Here is a 20585-nt window from a genome sequence, read left to right as displayed (position 1 = left end):
GCATGAATACAAATTAAAGAGAAGTTTGAATTAATTCCAGATGAGAAGCAGTGTCAGAGAACTGGCCCTCCACTAGTGCCTTATAGTGTAGCAGATTGTGGTGGAACATAGGAATCCTCAATCCAAATATTAAATGTTACCCTAATTCTCTTGCTGATCCTAATCTATTTAAACCCCTATAGCCTCATTTTTGAGGGAGAGGGTTTATTATCTCTAAAATAATTAGAATCTATACTCATCCTAACCTCATTTTATACCAATAACTATGCTAAACATTTTACATATGTGTAATCCTCACAATTTTTTGAGGTAGGTGCTTTTATAGCCCTCATTTTTCACATGAGAGAACTGAGACTGAGGAGTGTAAACAACTTGTGCTGGGTGATTCTAACTCACACTGTCACCTTTCTGCTTCCACTACTATCCACTAAAGTCTTTACTTCTATATTACATGCCTTCTCTGAAGCCTAAGATCATCTGGAAAACTATTAGCAACTCAGTCCACAGTCAAGAACTTTCCAGATATAGAAGCACCTGAAGTCCCTGAGTCAATCGCAAATAATGGAGGCTGGAATTCAGTGCATACACACTATTCCCTTAACTTTCAGGTGGAAGGCTATTTCAGGTCTTCTCACTTATTCCAGAATTGGGTTATTGTTGTTGCAGAGGTGACTTCTATTGTGCAACCAGAAAGATAGACAATGGGAGAAGAATAGAAATCTCCTACTTGCAGAAATGGATAAATCTATAATGCTAAGTGCCTGCTTTAATATAAGCATAGATAATATTCCTTTTAATCGTTTAAAGTACATACAAATTACCAAAAATTATTATATTCCCTCTGGTATCTTTATTTCAACCTACAAACACATCAAACAACTATGACTTAAAGATAAAATAAGGAAAATAAACATATAGAGACCCAGTATCTTCATGCTTTGTGTAAATTACTACACTATTAACTATAGGGAAAATGTGAAAATTTAGTTATATGTATTGTAATCCTAAGATCAGTCATTTAAAAAGTAATGGAAAATTGATGCCAAAATACCAATGGAAAGGGCTGGGGATTTAGCTCAGTGGTTCTGCTGCCTGCCTTGCAAGCCCAAGGTCCCAAGTTCAATCCCAGGTACACACACACACACACACACACACACACAAAGGAAAAATTAGAATATAATTCAAAGAATGGGAATAATCCAAAAGAGGACAGGAAATGAAGAAAGATTATTTTTTTAAATCTGATAAAAGGCACCAACCTCATTTTTAATGATAAAATATTGAATGGGGCTGAGGATTTAGCTCAGTGGTGCAGCTGCCTGCCTCACAAGCACAAGGTCCTGAATTCAATCCCCGATACCAAAAAATAAAAAATAAAACAAAATATTGAATGACTTTCTTCTAAGGGGAAAAGATAAACAGATTCACTCTCACCACTTTATTCAACATTGGATTTACCAGGTATTTAAAGATGTAATTAAAAATAATATTTAAAAAATAAAGATGAAACAAGTTGAAGTAGAACTCTCCATTTACAGTAGCTGTTCATGAAGGAAATTCTAAAAAGTCAACAATAAATACTGTATCTAATTTAGTCAAATAAGATAAATGCATATCATATAAAAAGTAATATAAGTTTATATTCTAGCAATTATTAAGTCAGAAAAAATTGTGTTTAAAATATGCCATATACCATAAATATTTTACAGAAATTTTATGAACATCTACATAAAACCTCTTTGCTAAAAATTTGAAAGACAAATTAAAGACCTAATTAAATGGAGAAAGAGATACCATATTCATGGATTGGAAAACAAAATATCATTAAGGTGCAATTTCTCCAAAAGTTGACCTATAGAGTCAATGCAATGTGGATTAATATTATCCAATCACTTTTTATATAAATTAACAGGCTTATATAGTATAGATGTACATACTAACCAGAATTAGTGAGAGAAATTTCCGAAAATAAAGAATAAGGATAGGAGATTTCCAATGCGTGACTTCAAGATTTATCATAAATCTGAAATAATCAAGACAATATGATATTGGTGAAGTGATAGATTTACAGATCAAAGAAGCACAAAAAGCAGTCCAAAAATAGATTCACGTATATATTGGGTATATCCACATGTGCAGTGACACATTTAATTTTGGACAATTCAATGGGGATTTTTCAGCGTATATTACTTTAACAACTTCATATCCATATGGATAAAATGATGCACAATTCTTAATTCATAGCAAGCATAAACATTAACCAAAAAAGTCTCATAGACATAAATATGAAAGATAAAACTATAAAACTTTTACACATAAAAATATGGAAAACCTTTATAACCTTAGAGCATAAAAATGTTTTAGGATAAAGGAAATAAATATGACATATTAGATGTCATCAAAATTTTAAATGTTTTCTCTTCAAACAAAAAACAGAAAACAGAAAGAAAGACTGGTGCAACCACTCTGGAAATCAGTATGGAGTTACCTCAAAGAACTAGGACTACAGCTCCCATTTGACCCAGCTATTCCCCTGCTGGGTATCTTCCCCAAAGAATTAAAAAAAATCATACCACAGCCATGTATGTGCACCCATGTTTATAGTGGCACAGTTTGTAATAGCTAAAGCTTGGAAACACCCCAAGTGCCCATCAACTGTAATCTGGATAAAGAAGATGTGGTTTTTTTACAAAACTGAGTACAACTCAGCCATAAAAAATGACAAACTAGAGACATTTACAGCTAAATGGATGCATATTGAGACCACACTCTTAAGTGAAATAAATAGGATACACATGTGTAAATACCAAATAGTTTCTCTAGTGTGAGAAACTGAAAGTGTAAATAAGGATTAAAATGATTAAAATGAATAATTGATAATTTGAAATAGGAAAAGTTCCAAAGGTGGAGGGATGGCGGGGGGGGGGGGGGGAAGAAAGGAAAGGAAAAATTATGAGAAAAGAAAAAAAATGGAAACGAAATCTGTGTAAATAGGGAAGGGTGGAGGGGGTGAAGGACGCACAGGTAATGGAGAAAAAATAAGAACCAAGGTACATCATGTACAGGTACAACCACCCAATGATAAATGTAAACTTACTGTATACCTAAAATGTACCAATAAAGGATTTAAGGGAAAAAAAGAAAAGAAAAGAAAAAGGAAAACTTTGCAGTATATATACATGATGATATGTTTGTATACACAATTGTTATGGTTTGTGTCTAGATGTTTGCCCAAGCCTTATGCATTCATAGGGCTTTTTCAAAGGTGGCTGAATCTAGAGTGTATGACACTGGGATTCAGGGTGTGTGAGTACTAAATCAGTCCACTGATTGATTTGGCACCTCCCTAACCCCAGTAGTCTGGATAAAATAAAAGGGACAGAAAGACACTGTTAAGGTCCCTTGTTGCTTTTACTGCCTTCTGCTGCTATGAACTGTTGCCCTCTGCCATGTGCCACCCTGCCTTGAAGCTAGACAATTATGGACTGAAACCTCTGCAAACCGTAAGCTAAATAAAACTTTCCTCCTTTAATTTTGGGTGTCAGGCATTTTATCTCAGCAACAAGAAAAATAACTAAGACAACAATACGTAAATAACTCTTTGAACTGACTAATAAGAGGACAAAGCACCTATTTTTTTACTAAAGGAAATATTTGAATAGGTATTACATAAGGAGATATACAAATGACCAGTAACAATGTCAGAAGAAACTTATACCACCAGTCAACAGATAAATGCAAATTAAAATGATGAAGAGATGTTACACAACTGTTAGAATGGCTAAAATTAAAGAAAAATGCCAAATGTTATTGAGATTTCAGCAACTAGAATTCTTTTTTTTTATTCGTTAAGTTTATTGGTACATTTTAGGTATACAATACAATGACATTCATCATTGGGAAATTGTACCTTTACATGATATATCTTGATTCTAATTTTCCCCCTACCCCTGCCCTCCCTTCACCCCCTTCATCCCTCCCTATTTACAAAAACTTTGTTTTCAGTTTTTCCTTTTTTCATACTTTTTCCTTTCCCCTCTTTCCTTTCCCCTACCCCTCTCAGTTCCCCTTCCCCTTTACACCTTTTCTTTCTATATCACATTATCCATTATACATCTTGATCCTTATTTACACTTTCAGTTTTTCACACCAGAGAAACTATTCAATATTTACACATGTGTGTCCTATTTATTTTATTTAAGAGTATGCCCTCAATGTACATCCTTTTAGCTATAAATGTCTCTAGTTTCTCACTATTCATGGCTGAGCAGTACTCCATTTTACTTTAAAAATTCTTCTTTAGTCTCCAGTTGATGGGCAATTGGGCTGTTTCCAAGTTGTAACTATTACAAACTGTGCCACTATAAAAGCAACTGGAATTCTTAACAGCACCATGAGACTATAAAACTAGACAGTCATTTTTGGAAAATTGGCTATTTCTTAAAAATATAAACAACACCTTAAGACCCAAGATGCCTGCTTTTTTATATTTCCTAAAACAATGAAAGACATATATCAGACATAGACTATTTGAAAGTTTGTAGATGTTGTATTTGTTAACAAAAGCCTCATACTGGAAACAACCTCAAAGCCCACAAACAGATGAATGTTTAAAATGTGATATACTCATTTAATGGAACATTCTTTAGCAATAAAAATAATTAAATTACTAAAACACATGATGTGGATGAATCTCAAAATAATTGTGCAGTAGAAAGAAGTCCAACAGCCAGGGATTTAGCTCAGTGGCACTGCGCCTGCCTCACAAGCACAAGGTCCTGAGTTCGATCCCCGCTACCAAAAAAAAAAAGAAGAAATCCAATATAATGAAATATTTCATCTGTGATTTTAAGTTACAAAACTCTAGAAAAGCCAAATTAATCTATATTATCAAGAAACAAATCCACAGTTCCCTGATTCCAGGGACAGAAGGAAGTAGGGACCTCAAACAGACATTACAAATCTCTGAAGGCTGAAGGAGATGTTATTTCAAATTACAGAAATGAAACACAAGGGTTACTAACATAAAAGGTCATATTAGCTTTCCAGAACAATAAATGTTTGGTTACATAGTGCCCCATAAATATGTAGAATTTCTGTGTTTTTATGTAATAGGTAAAAATAAATTTAACTGAGCATAGTGGCATATCCCTCAATCCCAGCACTCCAGAAGCTGAGGGAGAAGGACGTGCCTTCAAGCCCAGCCAGGGCAATTTAGTGATTTAGTGAGACCTTGTGTCAAAACATACAAAAAGGGGGGATGAGGACGTATGTAGCTCAGTCCAAAGGCCCTGAGTGCTACAAAAAGTTTCCAGTACCACAAAAAAGAAAATAAAGTAATTAATTTAAATTTTTTAAAAGATAGCTTTGAGAACAAATATAAGAGATAACACTTCAAAGTACAGTAGGTAGAAAATAGAGACAGTGAAGAACTTGAGGGAAAAAATGATGAGAAAGGCAATGAGCAACTATTTGTAGATATCATAAATATCTCTGCAATAACTGAGGATTTGGATAAAAGTGGATATTCTCTTTAAACTGCAATATTGTCTTCTAGAGCAAGGTTGCCCATGAGAAAGCAATAACAATGATCATACTATGTTTTCATCTTCTTTCTATCCACCTTCTCTTGTCTCTCTGGGTGATAGTCTCATGACATCCCATTCTTTTGCTGTGTGAATAGGGTAGAAGGAACCTGAAAGACTTGGCAAATTTTCAGAATTATAAAATCAATCAGTTGTATTGTTCAGGAAGTAAATATGCCTGAGGGAATCATTTACATCTAGGGTATGTATTAATAAATTGATTTTCAGTCATTCCCACTGCTACTCAGAAGAATAAAACCAAACAAGATAGAGCTCTATCAGTGTTAGGGTTTAGAGAGCACTTTGTGAACATGATATTGGATGTTAGATCCACAGACACAAAACTTCCAGTACTGAAAACAGTCTCAAGATAGTTGCCTCCAGTGGCCCCAGGACTCTCATTAAAATCTTCATGGTTCTGAGATGCACCCATAAGCAATGGAGAAAACACTGCCCTCATATTATAAGAGACTCTAATTTCAGAGGGAGATTATCACAGACATTCAAAGGGAGAAAATAGCATTAAAAGTGTATCCTGAATTATGAGATATACAAAGTCACAGGAACAGTTTCGGGAAACAGCACCACAGGTGTGAAAGTAGTCCTCCAATGCTTCATTACCTCATGATTTTTCAAAAGCTAGAAGATGATTCTCCTACTTTAGTAGGTAAGGATACGTGAGACTTATTTCATTCCTTGCAATGAACATTATTCTATATCTTCTAGTAATCAAATGTGTATTGGTATTTATAGTTTGGTAAAAGGTTTCAAAAAAACTGTGGGCACAGAAAAGTGGAAAATTAAGAAAGCTAAATGCTTATTATTCTTAGAATGAAACCAAGAAAATCACATGGGAAGCTTTAAAGAACTGGAGAATAGGGCAACAGAAGTCAATGTAGAAAGAGGGTAAATTTTGAGCAAAAAAAATAGAAAGTCTGGCACAATGTTATAGGCATCTTGCTATCCACTGTTGCCAGAGCCATTATGATGAATGACAATAATATCGTACTGACCTATCTTCTATCACTGGTGTCCTTAAATAGTATGTGGAAGGTAGAACTTACTGCAACAAATATGAAAAGTACCATAAATATCAAAGGTTTTTAACCAAAAATCATTAATTAAGATTATTCAAGCCACACATACCCTGATACTCCTGAGTTTTCTCTCCTTGGAAAGAATTACAAAAAACTTGTGGTGAGAGTAGAAGAGGATCGTTTTGACAAAGCTCACCTACCAATTCTGATATGCCTATTAATAGAAGACCACTTGGATAGATCAAACATGTTTTGATTCTGTAACAAATAGGGATAGCATCTAGAAAGCAAAAGTAGTTCTATTCTTCTGGGCTCTAAATAGTCACTGCTAGAGTTTTCAGAAGTTTCTGTTGCCTTGTTTATTTGTTCACCATTCATAAATTGAACACGACAAGAATGAGGAAAGGACCTATACATGCATTCACATTACTAAATACCATTATTCTTAAAATCCATTTGGAGAACAGCTAAATATTTTCAGTACCTATCAAAATAAAATAAATGCTAAGTCTATCAAAGAATGTACTGGCAAGAAAATAAATGCATTAACACAATAATCATAGAAGGATTTGTAGGGAATATGAGATTCCATTATATTCCTACATCACTGCTCTAATCTTGATCAAAAGCCTAAATGCACTAGGCTTAATCTGTAAGATGGAGGACACAACACTTTAAAACAGCTCTCTGCCTAATCTCATGTAGAGGTCAAGCTTGTGAAAATAACTTTTTTTTTTTTGGTACCTGGGATTGAACTTGGGACATTGCACCTATGAGGCAGGCAGCAGAATCACTGAGCTAAATCCCCGGCCTGAAAAAAAAACATTTTTTAATCTCATTACAACAAAAGGGATGGGACTCTAGAGGTAGGAATGATTAACACCGCCAGGGAGATTCAGAGAGTCTTCCCAGGACAAGTGACATTTGAATGGTTTTCTCAAGTCAGATGTTTAGCGTGGAGAAAAGGGCAAAACAGGCATTGCAAGTAGGAAAAATATGTGGAAAGTAGAAGGACCAGGAAAGGGCATGATCTACTTGGGAAACAGTGGGACGTTTCTCATATAAGGGAGATTAGCAGCATGAAATGAGATTGGATACATGAGACCCTGAACTTACGCTAGAGCACTTGCAGCTGGAGAAGGGAGTTACAGTCATCTAGCGAGCAAGTCATTCTTCAGACTCTCGATGGCTCGCTGTAAATATACTATTCAGGCACACTCACCACCTGTATTATTTTGGCAAATCAATTACCTCTCTGAGCTATAGTTTTCTCATTATAAACAAGATAATTTCAATACCACTTATCTCTCAGGGTAGCATAGCTATGAGGATATATGAGACTGTAATTGAAAAATCCAATAATGATTAGAACTTATTGGAATTACCTAGCATATAAGCAAAGGCAATCCAAAAGACATCTATAATGAAGGAATATGACATGATAGATTTTATATAGAAAGGCTTATATTAGGTGAATTATGGAAGTGAGAGGCTAGAGGGTTTTGCAAAAATCTAAATGAATGATAGAGTAAAATGAAGGAAACATGTTCACTTAGGATTCTAGTATCTAGAAAATATAGATTATACAACCAAGAATGAGTCATCAAATGAATTGAAGCAAGGACTTGAAAAATGTACAAGAGTCTGATAGGAAGTAAAGTTGAAGAAGGAAAACTTAGGCAGAGAGAGTACCATATACAAAGCCCTAACAGTGTAAGGGATCAGGATGTGTTTGGAAAGTAAAGGGTACTATTATACGTCTTGAGAGCAGATAGAGACGTGATAGAAGCTGAGCCAGAAGTATCTTGCTATCAGTTTGTGAAGAGCATCGAACTTCATACTGGGATATAGCTGTTCACTATTTTTTTTACCTTATTAATGACTTCATATATCCTGAATTAGGAATCTAGCATCTGACCATAGTGTGGTGAAAGAACTGAACATGTAAGAGGCTTGTGACTAAGAGACAGTAGGAGGTGACATATTCACCCTACGGGAAAGACCCAAGCCAATAACAAAGGGAATTTAAAATCAAGCATAAAGAATACAGACACATGGAAACCTGGAAGAGACTTATTTGAGTGTAACAATGAGAAGAGCCAAAAATCTAGAGTCATGATACTTCACTGACATCTATAAATAACTTAAATAAGAAATACAAGATAGGGGATATAGCCAGTTTTGCTCTGAAAATCTTGTATTCAAAACTTAGAGGAATTCTGCCATTGGAATGTACTAGAGGAATGGCCTAGTATCTCTTTTCTTTTTTTTTTGTTTTGGTACCAGAGATAGAACTCGGGTCCTTGTGCTTGCGCAGCAGGCAGCGAAACCACTGAGCTAAATCCCTGGCCCCTTAGCGTCTCTTTTCTTAAGATCTGAATATAGAGTCACAGAAGGTAATTGGTAGCTGAAGCAACAGAAAAGGAAGAGATTTTCCTTTAGAGGTAAATAGAATGGGAGACCCTCAGAGGAAAAAGTCTATGTGGCACTCAAAGATAAGCCACATGAGTCTTGATTGAAGACTGAATAGATTTGTTGCCACTCTTAGGGTCTTTGTATTACCTGTTCCCTTTACCTGCAATGTTCTCTCCCCTGATCTTTATGAGTTGCTTGCATCTTGTCATCCCATTCTGCATTTGAGTGTTTCACCTCCTCACAGAGGGTTTTCCTGACTGTATAAACAATTGTCATGCTCTCCCACACCACAGGAATCCTATATGTCTGGTTCCACATCGAGTTTCCCATGTAATGAATTGTCTGGCACATTATGAACATTTAGTCAGTGTATGCTGAATTAACTCATGATCATTGAGACTCACTTAACCACTTTGTCTCTTATTTTCATCTCTTGTAAAATGTGAGTGATAATTCCCACCACATAAGCTTGTAAGGATTATATAAAAGAGCAATGTCTAACCCCAGAAACTTTTCTAGCTCATTCTCAATTTAAATAATTACTGCTTCCCTGGAATGATTGTTTTTACAGTCTTTTCTTTGTTTTTCAGTTTTTTGTTTCTATTAGTACATGTCTGTAGTACATAATGCTTACATTTCTATGTAGAGTTGGTATGTGTATATAAAACATCTTAATTCTCTTTTCCATATCCTTTCTCTTCCTCCATCCCTAATCCCTCCACTTCTTGATCCCCTTGATCTATCATCCTGCTTCCTACTATTTATTTTTTATTTTACTCTTTATCATAATTTAGGTTTCTCACATAAGAGAAATCATGTGAGATTTAAGCTTGTGTGTCTGATTTACTCCACTTAACATTATGGTCTCCAGGGGTGTCTATTTTCTTACAAATGACTCAAATTTATCTTTCTTTATGGCAGAGGAGTGTACCATTATGTGTAAAACCACATTTTCTTTATCCACTCATCTGTTGGTGGACATATAGGCTGCTTCCAAGATACAGCAATTATGGATTATGCTGGTCTTACATGGATAAGCATGTATCACTGTAATATGATGTCTTTAACTCTTTCAGGATGGTACCTAGAAGAGGAATAGCTGGGTCAGTGGAAATTCTCATTTTAGTTTTTTGATTTTTTTATTTCCATATTGGTTGTACTAGTTTACATTCCCACCAACAATGCAGAAGCATTCTTTTTTTCCCAGCATCCTCATCAGCATTTGTTATTTTTTGATTTTTTGATGATGGCTATGTTTTCTAGAGTAAGTTGGAATCTCACTGCTGTTTTAATTCACATTTCTGTAATGGCCAGTGATTGTGAACATTTCTTCAAGTATTTATTGGCCATTTGTACTTCTTCTGAGAAATGTCTATTCATTTCAGTTACCCATTTTTTTATTGGATCTTTTATTTTGGAGGTCTAATTTTTTTGAGTTCTTTATATATGCTAGATATCTGCTCTCTGTCTGAAAATAGCTGGCAAAAATTTTTTTCCATTCTGCAAGTTGTCTTTTTACCTTGTTTGCTGTTTCTTTTTGGGCTTTTTGTTTGTTTGGTTGGTTGGTTGGTTTTGGTACCGGGGATCAAACTAGGCACCTTGCGCTTGCGAGGCAGGCAGCAGAACCACTGAGCCAAATCCCCAGCCCTGTTCGTTGTTCATTTTACTGTGAAGAAGCTTTTTAATTAGATAAAATCCTATTTGTTGATTCTTGGTACCATTTCCTATGCTACCTGGGTTCTGTTCAGAAAGTCCTTGCCTATGCCTATGACTTCAAGAGTTTTACCTATCTTATCTTCCAGCAGGTTAAGTGTTTTTTTGTTTTAAAGTTATTTGATCCATTTCTATTTTAGTTTACTCCATGGTGAGAGATATGGGTCTAGGTTCAATTTTCTGCACGTGAATAGTCAGTTTTTCCAGTACCATTCATTAAAGATACTATCTTTCCTCCATGTGTGTTTTAGGCCCCTTTGTCAAAGATCAAATAGTAAATGTGCCTGCTCTATTCTGTTCCATTGATCCTTATGCCTGTTTCAATGCCAGTATGCCTTTTATATTCTGTATCCCAAACTGCAATTGCAATGAGAAAACAGCAATTCTTCAAATAATGATAGTTTTGTCTTTCCTCTTTTTTTTCTTTAACTTTTGTGAATCATACAGAGAATGATTTCCATCCAGCTTCTTCTTTTCCCTCTCTCCCCCACTTCTTCTGTTTCCACCCTTGCTTTCTTCTTATTTTTTCTTTACCTTTAACAGTGACTGAAGGTAAAATCAAAATTCGACGGAGAGTCTTCATATCACTCTTTCCCCATATTTCTCATATGGATTGACTGTTTAACAAACAAATTAAGTAGAAATATGACTTGGTAAAATGATTTGAAGTATTTAATTTTATTATTTCCAGGTTGTACTGCAAAACAAACTACCTAATAAGTATACCAGCTAGAAAATATTCTGGAGATTCTGCTAAAAGAAACACAAGAGTTGATAAGTATATCATGACCAAAATATATCATTTTGTCATGAGACAGTACCTTCAAATTCATTTGACTGCAAGCTAATCCATATTTTAGTAGGCAGTTTGAAACAATTTCAATGAGAGGCTCTTGGGAACTTTAAAAGTATTAATATGAAACTAGATTATTACAAACTACTTATGTAGTATATCACAGCCACTAAATATTATCATGGATCTCTAGCCAGTAGAAAGTGCATGTTAAATCTATTTATCTGATTGAGTTATTTTCTCAATTATCTCCACGAAGTTACTGCATGGTAAGGAGCTCTGATGTAAATGGGATTGTATAGAGGAAAACATCAAAGTACTTTCAGAAACTTTCACTGATTCCTCCAAAATATTTAAATGTTATATTAATCTGAAATAACTTCAATGACTGAATTATTTTATTCATTTAATCTTGAGTGCCAGTGTACCATTAGATTACAAAACATATTTGAAAAATATGGCCTCACAAAATCCACTGGATGAGAACCAAATACTGTTGTTCATGTTTTCCCTTTTCTATGCAGATCCTGATTGGAGAAAAAGCAAGATGAAGAACAGTTTTTTAGGACAATCTGGGAAGATATTTGGGCCCACTCTCTGGTACAATGATCCTCATAATAGAATAATTCTCCACCTCACTCAGACTCTTATAGCCAGGTGCATTTGACTCTCTTTTTTCAGGACCCTTCATTAGGAGTTATCTTACACTTGTACAGGTGCCCTTGATTAAACTCCAGGTGACATCAGTGCTGAAGAAGTGAGCCTTGGTGTCAAGCACATATACACCTGGGAGTCAAATACTGCCACCAGAAGGATGGAAAACCACACCACAGAGCGTGCATTCCTTCTATGGGGATTTTCCAGTTTCCCAGAACTACAGAACCTACTCTTTGTGGTGATTTTCTCTTCCCATGTGACAATCCTACTTGCAAATGTGTCCATAATGGTAGCCATCAAGCTCAATCACAACCTGCACACCCCAATGTATTTTTTCCTCTTTGGCCTCTCCCTTTCTGAAACCTGTACCACTATGGTTATCATTCCCCGCATGTTAGTGGACTTGCTGTCAGATAGCAAGACTATTTCTCTTCCTGAGTGTGCCACGCAGATGTTTTTCTTCTTTGGTTTGGGAGGAAATAACTGCTTCATTTTAGCCGCCATGTCCTATGACCGATACATTGCCATCCACAACCCACTGCATTATCCCATGCTGATGACCAAAAAGATCTGCTTTCAGCTTATAATGGCTTCTTGTATAGTTGGGTTCCTGGTTTCACTATCCATTGTCATCATTATATTCACCTTCTCTTTTTGTGACTCTTACACTGTCCAGCATTTCTTCTGTGACATCTTGCCTGTGGCCAACCTTGCTTGTGATTATACATCCTTCCATGAAATGGCTATTTTTATGCTCTGTGCCTTTGTGTTAGTGGGCAGCTTTATTTTAATTGTAATTTCATATGTCTTCATTTTGTCTTTAGTTGTGAAGATGCCTTCTGCAAAGGGGAGGTATAAGGCCTTCTCCACCTGCTCCTCCCACCTCACTGTGGTGTGTATACACTATGGATTCGCTTGTTATATCTATTTGAGACCCAAGAGCAGTGACTCCTTCCGTGAAGACATGCTGATGGCTGTGACATACACAGTGCTGACCCCTCTGCTTAACCCCATTGTTTACAGCCTACGGAACAAAGAGATGCAAGTGGCCCTATGGAAAGTACTAGAGAATGGCCATAGGTTTATTTCTAGGTGGTAAATAAAATAGCCCTGGATATTTTTTAAAATTGAACAGCTTAATAAGAAAGTGAAATACATCTAATAAAAATAATAACTTTTACACAAATAAATTGAAGTACTATATTATCTAATCTGATATATCCTTGCTTTACTATGTTTCTACAAACAGGATATAATTTTTAAATATTTTCACATGTTATGAGATATACACACATGTGCGTGTAAGAAACACTACAAACATGTTTTGAACACAGTATTTTCATAATAGCAGTTGACTGTAGAGAAAGAAGAAAATCATAATATTGTCTAACATTTGAACAGCAGTACACTGATTGGGGATTTCGGTTAGAGTGGATTTCTTCTTAGCCAGACTGTTTACTGACCTCTGAGCTACAGTAATCTTTAGAGGACTAGTACACTGAAGTCCCCCAATCAGAGAGAAACCTTTATAGGAATCAGTTGTAAGCAGAATTTTGACTGAACTCCAACATTATGGGCCCCAAGGCCCCCAAATTTATAATTTAGATGAAATTGGTCAACAACTGTAAAAAGCATTCCATATTGGCTCCTGTATCCTTAGAATAGGGATATTTCATGGAAAAGTCCCAGTGGAGGATCCTGGAACTAGTCACCCCAGCCAACATAGGAAATCAGAGGAATATTTCTATCTTCAAGGAAATAAAAATTGAGTCCATCAAAGATGCAGCGCAAGATTCTAGCAGCATATGTGGAGCACTGAGATCAAGTTCCTGGGACAGCAAGGTTGATGTCATAACCCTTGCATCCAGCATATAGCAGGGATAGCACTCAGTCTACAGCCCCTGGTTTTCAGCAGCAGCTGCACCAGCGCCCTCACTTGGCCAGCCCTTCACAGGGACTTGAGCCTGATTTTCCAGTTTTCCTGATGACTGATGATCTAAAAATATCCAGACTCTGTTTCTGTGGCTTACTGACTGGCTTGCACACACTCTTAGTAATGTTTGTATAAGTTAGTATTGCATGCAAAATAGCAATATATTGTTCACTGGAGTAAATCATATGGATGAGAGTTTTTAGTTTTATTGTTCCTTCATCATTTATACAGTACCATTACAAAAGGAGTTAGATCTTTAAATATGATCTTATAAGTAAATGTGCTGTAGATAACATCATTTTAAAAGCACCTTAACATTGATAGGAGACAGAAAAGCATAAAGAAAATATGAGCTCTGGGCTCAGCATACCTGTTTCAGATCCCACTTCAGCCATTCATTTATTTACTTTGTGTCCTTGGTCAAGTTGCATAACATTAAATATTCAAATTCCTTGTCTATATAGTGAAGATAATAGAAATCTTGATGATGAAACTAAGTAATATATGTAAAGAGTTTAGAATAGTAACTAGCATAAGTGCTCACTACACATTAGATACTAAGAAGACAGTAACACATATAAATATTTTTAATATTCTAATTAATTTAATATTTTCAACAAATCTTTGAAAAGTATAGTTGTTGTCTCCATTTGACAGTGGAGGAAATAGAACCACAGAGAGGTAAAGTAACTTGCCTAAGATGATAAGTAGGTGAGCTTGGATTCCAATCCCTTTGATGTGATTTCAGAGTTACCACTTTAATCACAAAACTAGAACTAATTTACTACTACTACCTATTACTGTTACTCTTATTATCATTATTATCCAGTTCTAATAGCATGCAGGCTCTGATCTGAAACAGTGCATGACTTATTGCAAGCATAAGTCAACACATTTTCAAGGTCATTAGGACAATTGCTTCCCATCTATCTGAAAGTTGTTTACCTGAAACTAGACTTTGGGTTTAGATTGCTTGGCTTAGAGTAGATGCTTTAATGATTCCTCAGGGAACAGAGAAAAATTGGCTCATAGTCAGTTTTAGAGACAATATTGAGTTTGAAGATCAGATGAGGGATTCACATCTACAAATTTTAGAGATGAAGACCAGGTACAGAATAGAAGACCAAGCCCCCGAGGACTCATTGGTGAGACACTATTTCTGCCCATCCCTTCAGTCAAGCCAATACACCTGTAATTCATGTCATATCCCCAGATAATTGACCATCAGAGAGACAAGGATGTCATTAATCTTAACCTTATATATACAGTCACCCTTTGGTATCCATGGGGAATTGGTTCCATGATCTCCCATGGATACCAAAATCCATGGATACTCAAGTGCCTTATATAAAATTGTGTATTTTCATATAACCTACCCACACTTTAAATCATGATACTTTAAATCATCATAAGATTATTTATAATAGCTAATTGAAAGTAAATGTTATGCAAATAACTGTTTAGGAAATATTGTTTAGGGAATAATGATCTGGAAAAGTCTGTACATGTTCAATACAAATATAATTTTTTTCAAATAGTTTCAACTTGATTACTCCACAGGTGCAGAACCATAAACACAGAGGACCAACTATATTATAGAGAAGACATTAACTATGCATTAAAAATTGCCTTGTTGAAGGAACTCCTAACCAAAAAGATATCAGAATCTATTGCTATCTTGTTTTATAGCAAAATACTTGAGCTTTAAACCAAATACAAGGAATATAGTAATGAGGGCACCCAGCAACTCAGTCTTGCCAAAGAATCAACAAATCCTTATGGATCCTCATTGTGGTAGAACAAAGTAGCCCTCATTGAGCTCTGGCACTTTTAATGGTCACCACCCTGAGGAATTAACATCACCAAGATTCTGTAATCTGGGAAATGCTCTTAATCAAAGAGTATCCCCAGTTGAATGTGTGAACCCTATGTGTATCCTCCTCGACTATACCTCCTTCTTAAAAACTAGAAGTAAATCTCATGACTCAAAGGATTCTTCAAAACAATTTCCTCTTCTTTAGAATCTCACTGGTAACTATCTGACACTCCTGAATTAAGAATTATTCTTTTCTAGTTTTGCTGAGCAAGAAGATGAAGTGTAGTATTGGCTCAGAAGTGCCTCACTGGGGCACACGTTGTCAGTTTCTCCCATCTTTTTCCCTGTTCTGGTACTCACCCACACAAGACTCAGTGTCATCTAGCAGATATTCAGTTCCTATAATTGTATCATTAGGGGATAAGAGTTCCATAGAAAAGTCAGTTCTTTCTGAAAAGTACATCGATTATCATCTGAACCTGGAACAGACAGTGAAATGATAGAGGTAAAATGTGACGTAGGTGGCAGTAGTTCAGCTGATTCTCTGCCTCTGTCTTTTACTCCCACTCCCTTAGTCACAACTCAAGATAAGTGTACAGTCATAGGGACTCCAGGAAAAAAGGTCCCCTTGCTTGTGAAAATAACCTGGTTGGATGCTGGGCGTGGTGGCACTTGCCTGTAATCCAAGCACTTGGGAGTCTGAGGCAGGAGGCTTTCTGTCAGTTCGAGGCCAGCTTGGGCTACATAGTGAGCAGCCTAAACTACATAGTGAGACCCTGCCTCAAAACAAATAATAATAAAATAACCTGTCTGGGATCAAATATACCATTTGAAAAATCATAGACTTCTTCAGTTAGCAAATCAAATTTACCTTTCACTCTCCAACATGCTTAGCCTAGAAATGTTCCACTCTTACCAGAATGGAAAATAACAGATCTACCCATTACAAGTTACACAAAATGGCAAAATTTACTAGAAAAGGTCACTACATCTACACTTTAGGTCTGACCCAAACATACTTCTCTTCCAGTTTCCCCCTCTTCAGAGTGAATTAACAAATTTGGGAAATTCTAAGAGATAATTTGAAAAAGCTCTGCCCTGCCCTGAATGCCAAGTTGAGGACTATATGTGTTGTATTTTAAGGGCCTAGAGAACTATGTTCTAATCCTTTTTTCCCTAGGCCACTAGGAAAGACCGGATGCATTGAGAAATTGACTCTAAGCACACTGACAAGCATTGACTGGCCCAATTTATTTATTTATTTATTTATTTTTTGTACCAGGGATCGAACTTGGGACCTTGCACTTGTGAGGCAGGCAGCAGAATCACTGAGCTAAATCACTGGCCCAATTGCAATCCAGAGAGAAATGGAGAAGGGAGAAAGACAGGGAAAGAGGAGCAGGCAACCATTAGAACATTTACTCTAGGCCCTGACTTTGAGTATGATTTTATTCCCCAATTTAATCCAGTAGGAAACACATAACTGTAAGAGAAATGAAAGCTACTTTTCTCTATCTGCTGTGATAAATAAGCATACCAAGACCATCTTTTTACTGCAAGCAAAAATGTTCAGTATGTGTATCTAAGTCTACAATCTTTGTATAATCTTATCCAGCCTCTGTAAAACATACATGGGACCCTCACCCCAACTGCTTCTTCAAAGTCACCTATGGCAGATGTTCCAGCAAGGGCAAGATAGCTGTATCTTAGCATAACACAAAAGTTCTGGACTTGACAGGCATTCTGGGAACAGGCACCAAAGCATCACAAGCTGACTCATCATTAGCCACCAGAATGATTCAGGGATTTTAATTCCCAAGAGTAATTTAATTCAAATGGAAAGTATCTCATGGGAACTCTATATAAAGTGGTCCCCTGGTACCTAGGAAACTCTGGAATAACAGAATATAGAGGACTCATTACATTTTAACTTTATAAATACTCAGGTTTGTCCATGTGGAACATAAGAACAAAGCCTTCCAATCAGACATGAAGAGAGACTTGTTTGTCAAACAGGAAATACATTCAGTGGATGCTTTCAAGGCATCAGGAATCCTGACTAACTGTTGGACAGGTGCTTGGTAAGTTGTATTCACTTCTAAGACTACAGTAGCAAAAATCACACACCAGCCAGTTCTGGGACTGTGAGACAATGGGGTGTCTCTCTTCTGACAGAGATTGAATGGGAAGGATGGTTAACTCTCACTGGGAAAAGATGAGATTATTTTTCTTTTTTCCTTGCCAGTGTGTTATTCTATGAGGCAGCCAGAGCAGTAATCTGGTAAACTCTTGAAGACTCTGAAATTGGATACAAAATTTTGGATGAGTGAAACTTTCCTAGAAATGGATACTAATCTTTCATCAAATTCTCACAATAGTTAATGGTCTGTCCATCTCCCAAGGTTAAAAATATTTCTTAGGTTACTCAACAAAATTGTTTGAATGTTTCACACATAATGACTAATGGTAAGGAACACAAAACAACATTTTGAATTATCAAACGTTGAATATATTGATGAAATGCAACATTAAATGTCAAAAGTGACTGGGCAAATGAAGAGGAACTATAATTGAACTCACCCCAGTGTGCCTAAAATTTTTCCATAGAAGTCTAACTTTTCAAGGAAAAAAATATGAAGTAAATAAATACTGACAACTGATAAATGGGGAGATGGTATCATTTAGGTTGAGAGCTCTGCAATTAGACAACTTGCTTTCAAATTCAGGCTTTACTGACTTGTGAATTGGGCAAATTACTGAACATTTTTATGTCTCATTTTTCTGAGACAATTAACAATTATATATTAAGTAAGATGATAGAATTATCTTGGCCCATTAAAAGTATTCAGATAACCACCAGCAATTGACATTAGTTTAGGAGTTCATTAAATCTCAGTAGTCACAGTTTCCTTTTGAAGGGGACCACAAATTTCCTCTCAGAAGAAAATCAAAGGTCAAATATTTATTATTAGAGATTTATTTCCTTGTTTTTACTAGAATTTGTCATCGGGTCTAGTAATGTTCTAAGAACAATTAGATTAACCATTGATATTATTGGTAATCCTCAAACTTGGAAATTAATTCAAGTAGAAGTATTTTGGAATACAAAAAAACTTTTCTACATGATAAATGATGAGTAAACACTTAGCTAATGGAACAGGAATATTTTAAGACCTTCAAATTAGAAACCATCAACCAATTCTTAGAAATTTTACAGGCAAATGTGAAATCACATCAATAATAGCTAACAGTAAAAATTTACTGTGATACAAGGGCGGTTAAATAAAGTTAGTGTCTACACACTAACTTTGTGCCTCTTCTAGCGATACTAAACCTTTCCATGTCTATTTGAAGTGGGAACTATTATAATCTGAATGGTGGTAAGAAGGCTTGACCAATTCTAGAAATGAATCCAAAAGAATATTTTGCCACCTTTATATAGCATAGAACCGTAAATGACATTTTATAAGTAACATTATACTGAGTAAGATCGTTTAAGTGACATGCCTGAGGATCTCAAGACTTGGTTTTAAGTTATTATTGAGAGAGATAAGACCACCATGAAACAGGAGACATCCACCATAAGCCAGGGGTTTCTGGAATGCCTGTATTTAAAAGGCTTACTCTTCACTGATATGACCTAGCCTGAACATTTATGGCATCTTTTCTCCCCTGCTGACTTCTCTTATGAGCCCTTAAAAACACATTTTTCCTAAAGATCTTAAACCTAGCTTTCACTTATTTCTCATGTCTCATCCTGTCATTTATGTATCAGTGACTCCCAAATCAAAATCCCTAGTTCTAACTGCAGTGGCATATGCCATTCAGCTAATTCAATTCTACCTTTATTTCTGTGTCTACTAACATCATGACCTCACTGCACCATTAGTAAGCAAATATACTGCCAAGTTTTGCTTCCTTTTTTCCTCTCCATTTCATTTACTTTTGAACACTATGATATTAATTTTAGTATGTATGTGCACATATGAGTGTGTGTGTAAAATGTGTCAGATCTCCTTTTGAAAGATATATAAAATTAAACTGTCAATTCTCACATCATCGTTATCCTAGTCTCCCAGGTTTGAAGATTCAGCATTTCAGTCATTTGCCAAGCCATACAGACTCTATAACATTTCTTCCTTCCTACCTTCCTTCCCTGGTGCAAATCCTTATCCCTCTCACATGGAAAATATCCAGCTGGTATCCCTACTGATGGCCCACTCTCTTCAATCTATCCCACACACGCTTCCAGATTAAGTCTGAACCCTAAAAGCCCTCTAACCCTGAAAGCTGAGAATTGGTCGTCATTCTACTGCTCAAATGTTTAATGGGTCCATGTTCACTACTAAACTAATTATTAAATCTCCCTGGGCTTCAAGGTTCTTCACAATATGCCACATCCTATCCCATCCAGTTTGCCTCCCATTAATCTCTTCCATATGTACTAGCTTTTACTCAAAATATCTCACAGTCCCCTGCACATTCTCTGAGCTCTTCTGACTCAATTCCTTGCTCAGTTGTTACTGTACCTAAAACGCTCCCCTTAGATCCATCGTTCATTTTCTGGGGTTCTTCCATCTTCCAATAATCATCAAAGTTAATTTCAAAGGCTGACTACTTCCTTCAGGTTACAAAC

At 35.9% G+C, this 20585-nt stretch overlaps 2 protein-coding genes across 3 annotated transcripts in view; one reads left to right on the top strand and one right to left on the bottom strand.

The window, feature by feature from the left end:
• Nucleotides 1–20585, bottom strand: part of LOC101719498 (olfactory receptor 5P1) — a 104043-nt gene that overhangs the window by 70145 nt on the left and 13313 nt on the right. The gene's annotated exons all lie outside the window — the stretch shown is intronic.
• On the top strand, nt 12358–13300 carry LOC101700184 (olfactory receptor 10T2-like). The gene has a single exon (XM_004851769.3). It carries the CDS (start codon nt 12358–12360, stop codon nt 13297–13299), a length of 942 nt encoding a protein of 313 aa, XP_004851826.1. The 3' UTR covers nt 13300.

The sequence above is a fragment of the Heterocephalus glaber genome, unplaced genomic scaffold (genome assembly GCF_053883595.1).
Source record: "Heterocephalus glaber isolate CG9 unplaced genomic scaffold, H.glaber_assembly_v1.0 deba00001428, whole genome shotgun sequence".
NCBI lineage: Eukaryota > Metazoa > Chordata > Mammalia > Rodentia > Bathyergidae > Heterocephalus > Heterocephalus glaber.
Note: the sequence above shows the minus strand (reverse complement) of the source record. Positions and strands in the feature narration are given on the sequence as shown.

Bases quoted from the DNA above. Each gene is read 5' to 3' on its own strand.
- LOC101700184 (XM_004851769.3), top strand. From the start codon at position 12,358: ATGGAAAACCACACCACAGAGCGTGCATTCCTTCTATGGGGATTTTCC.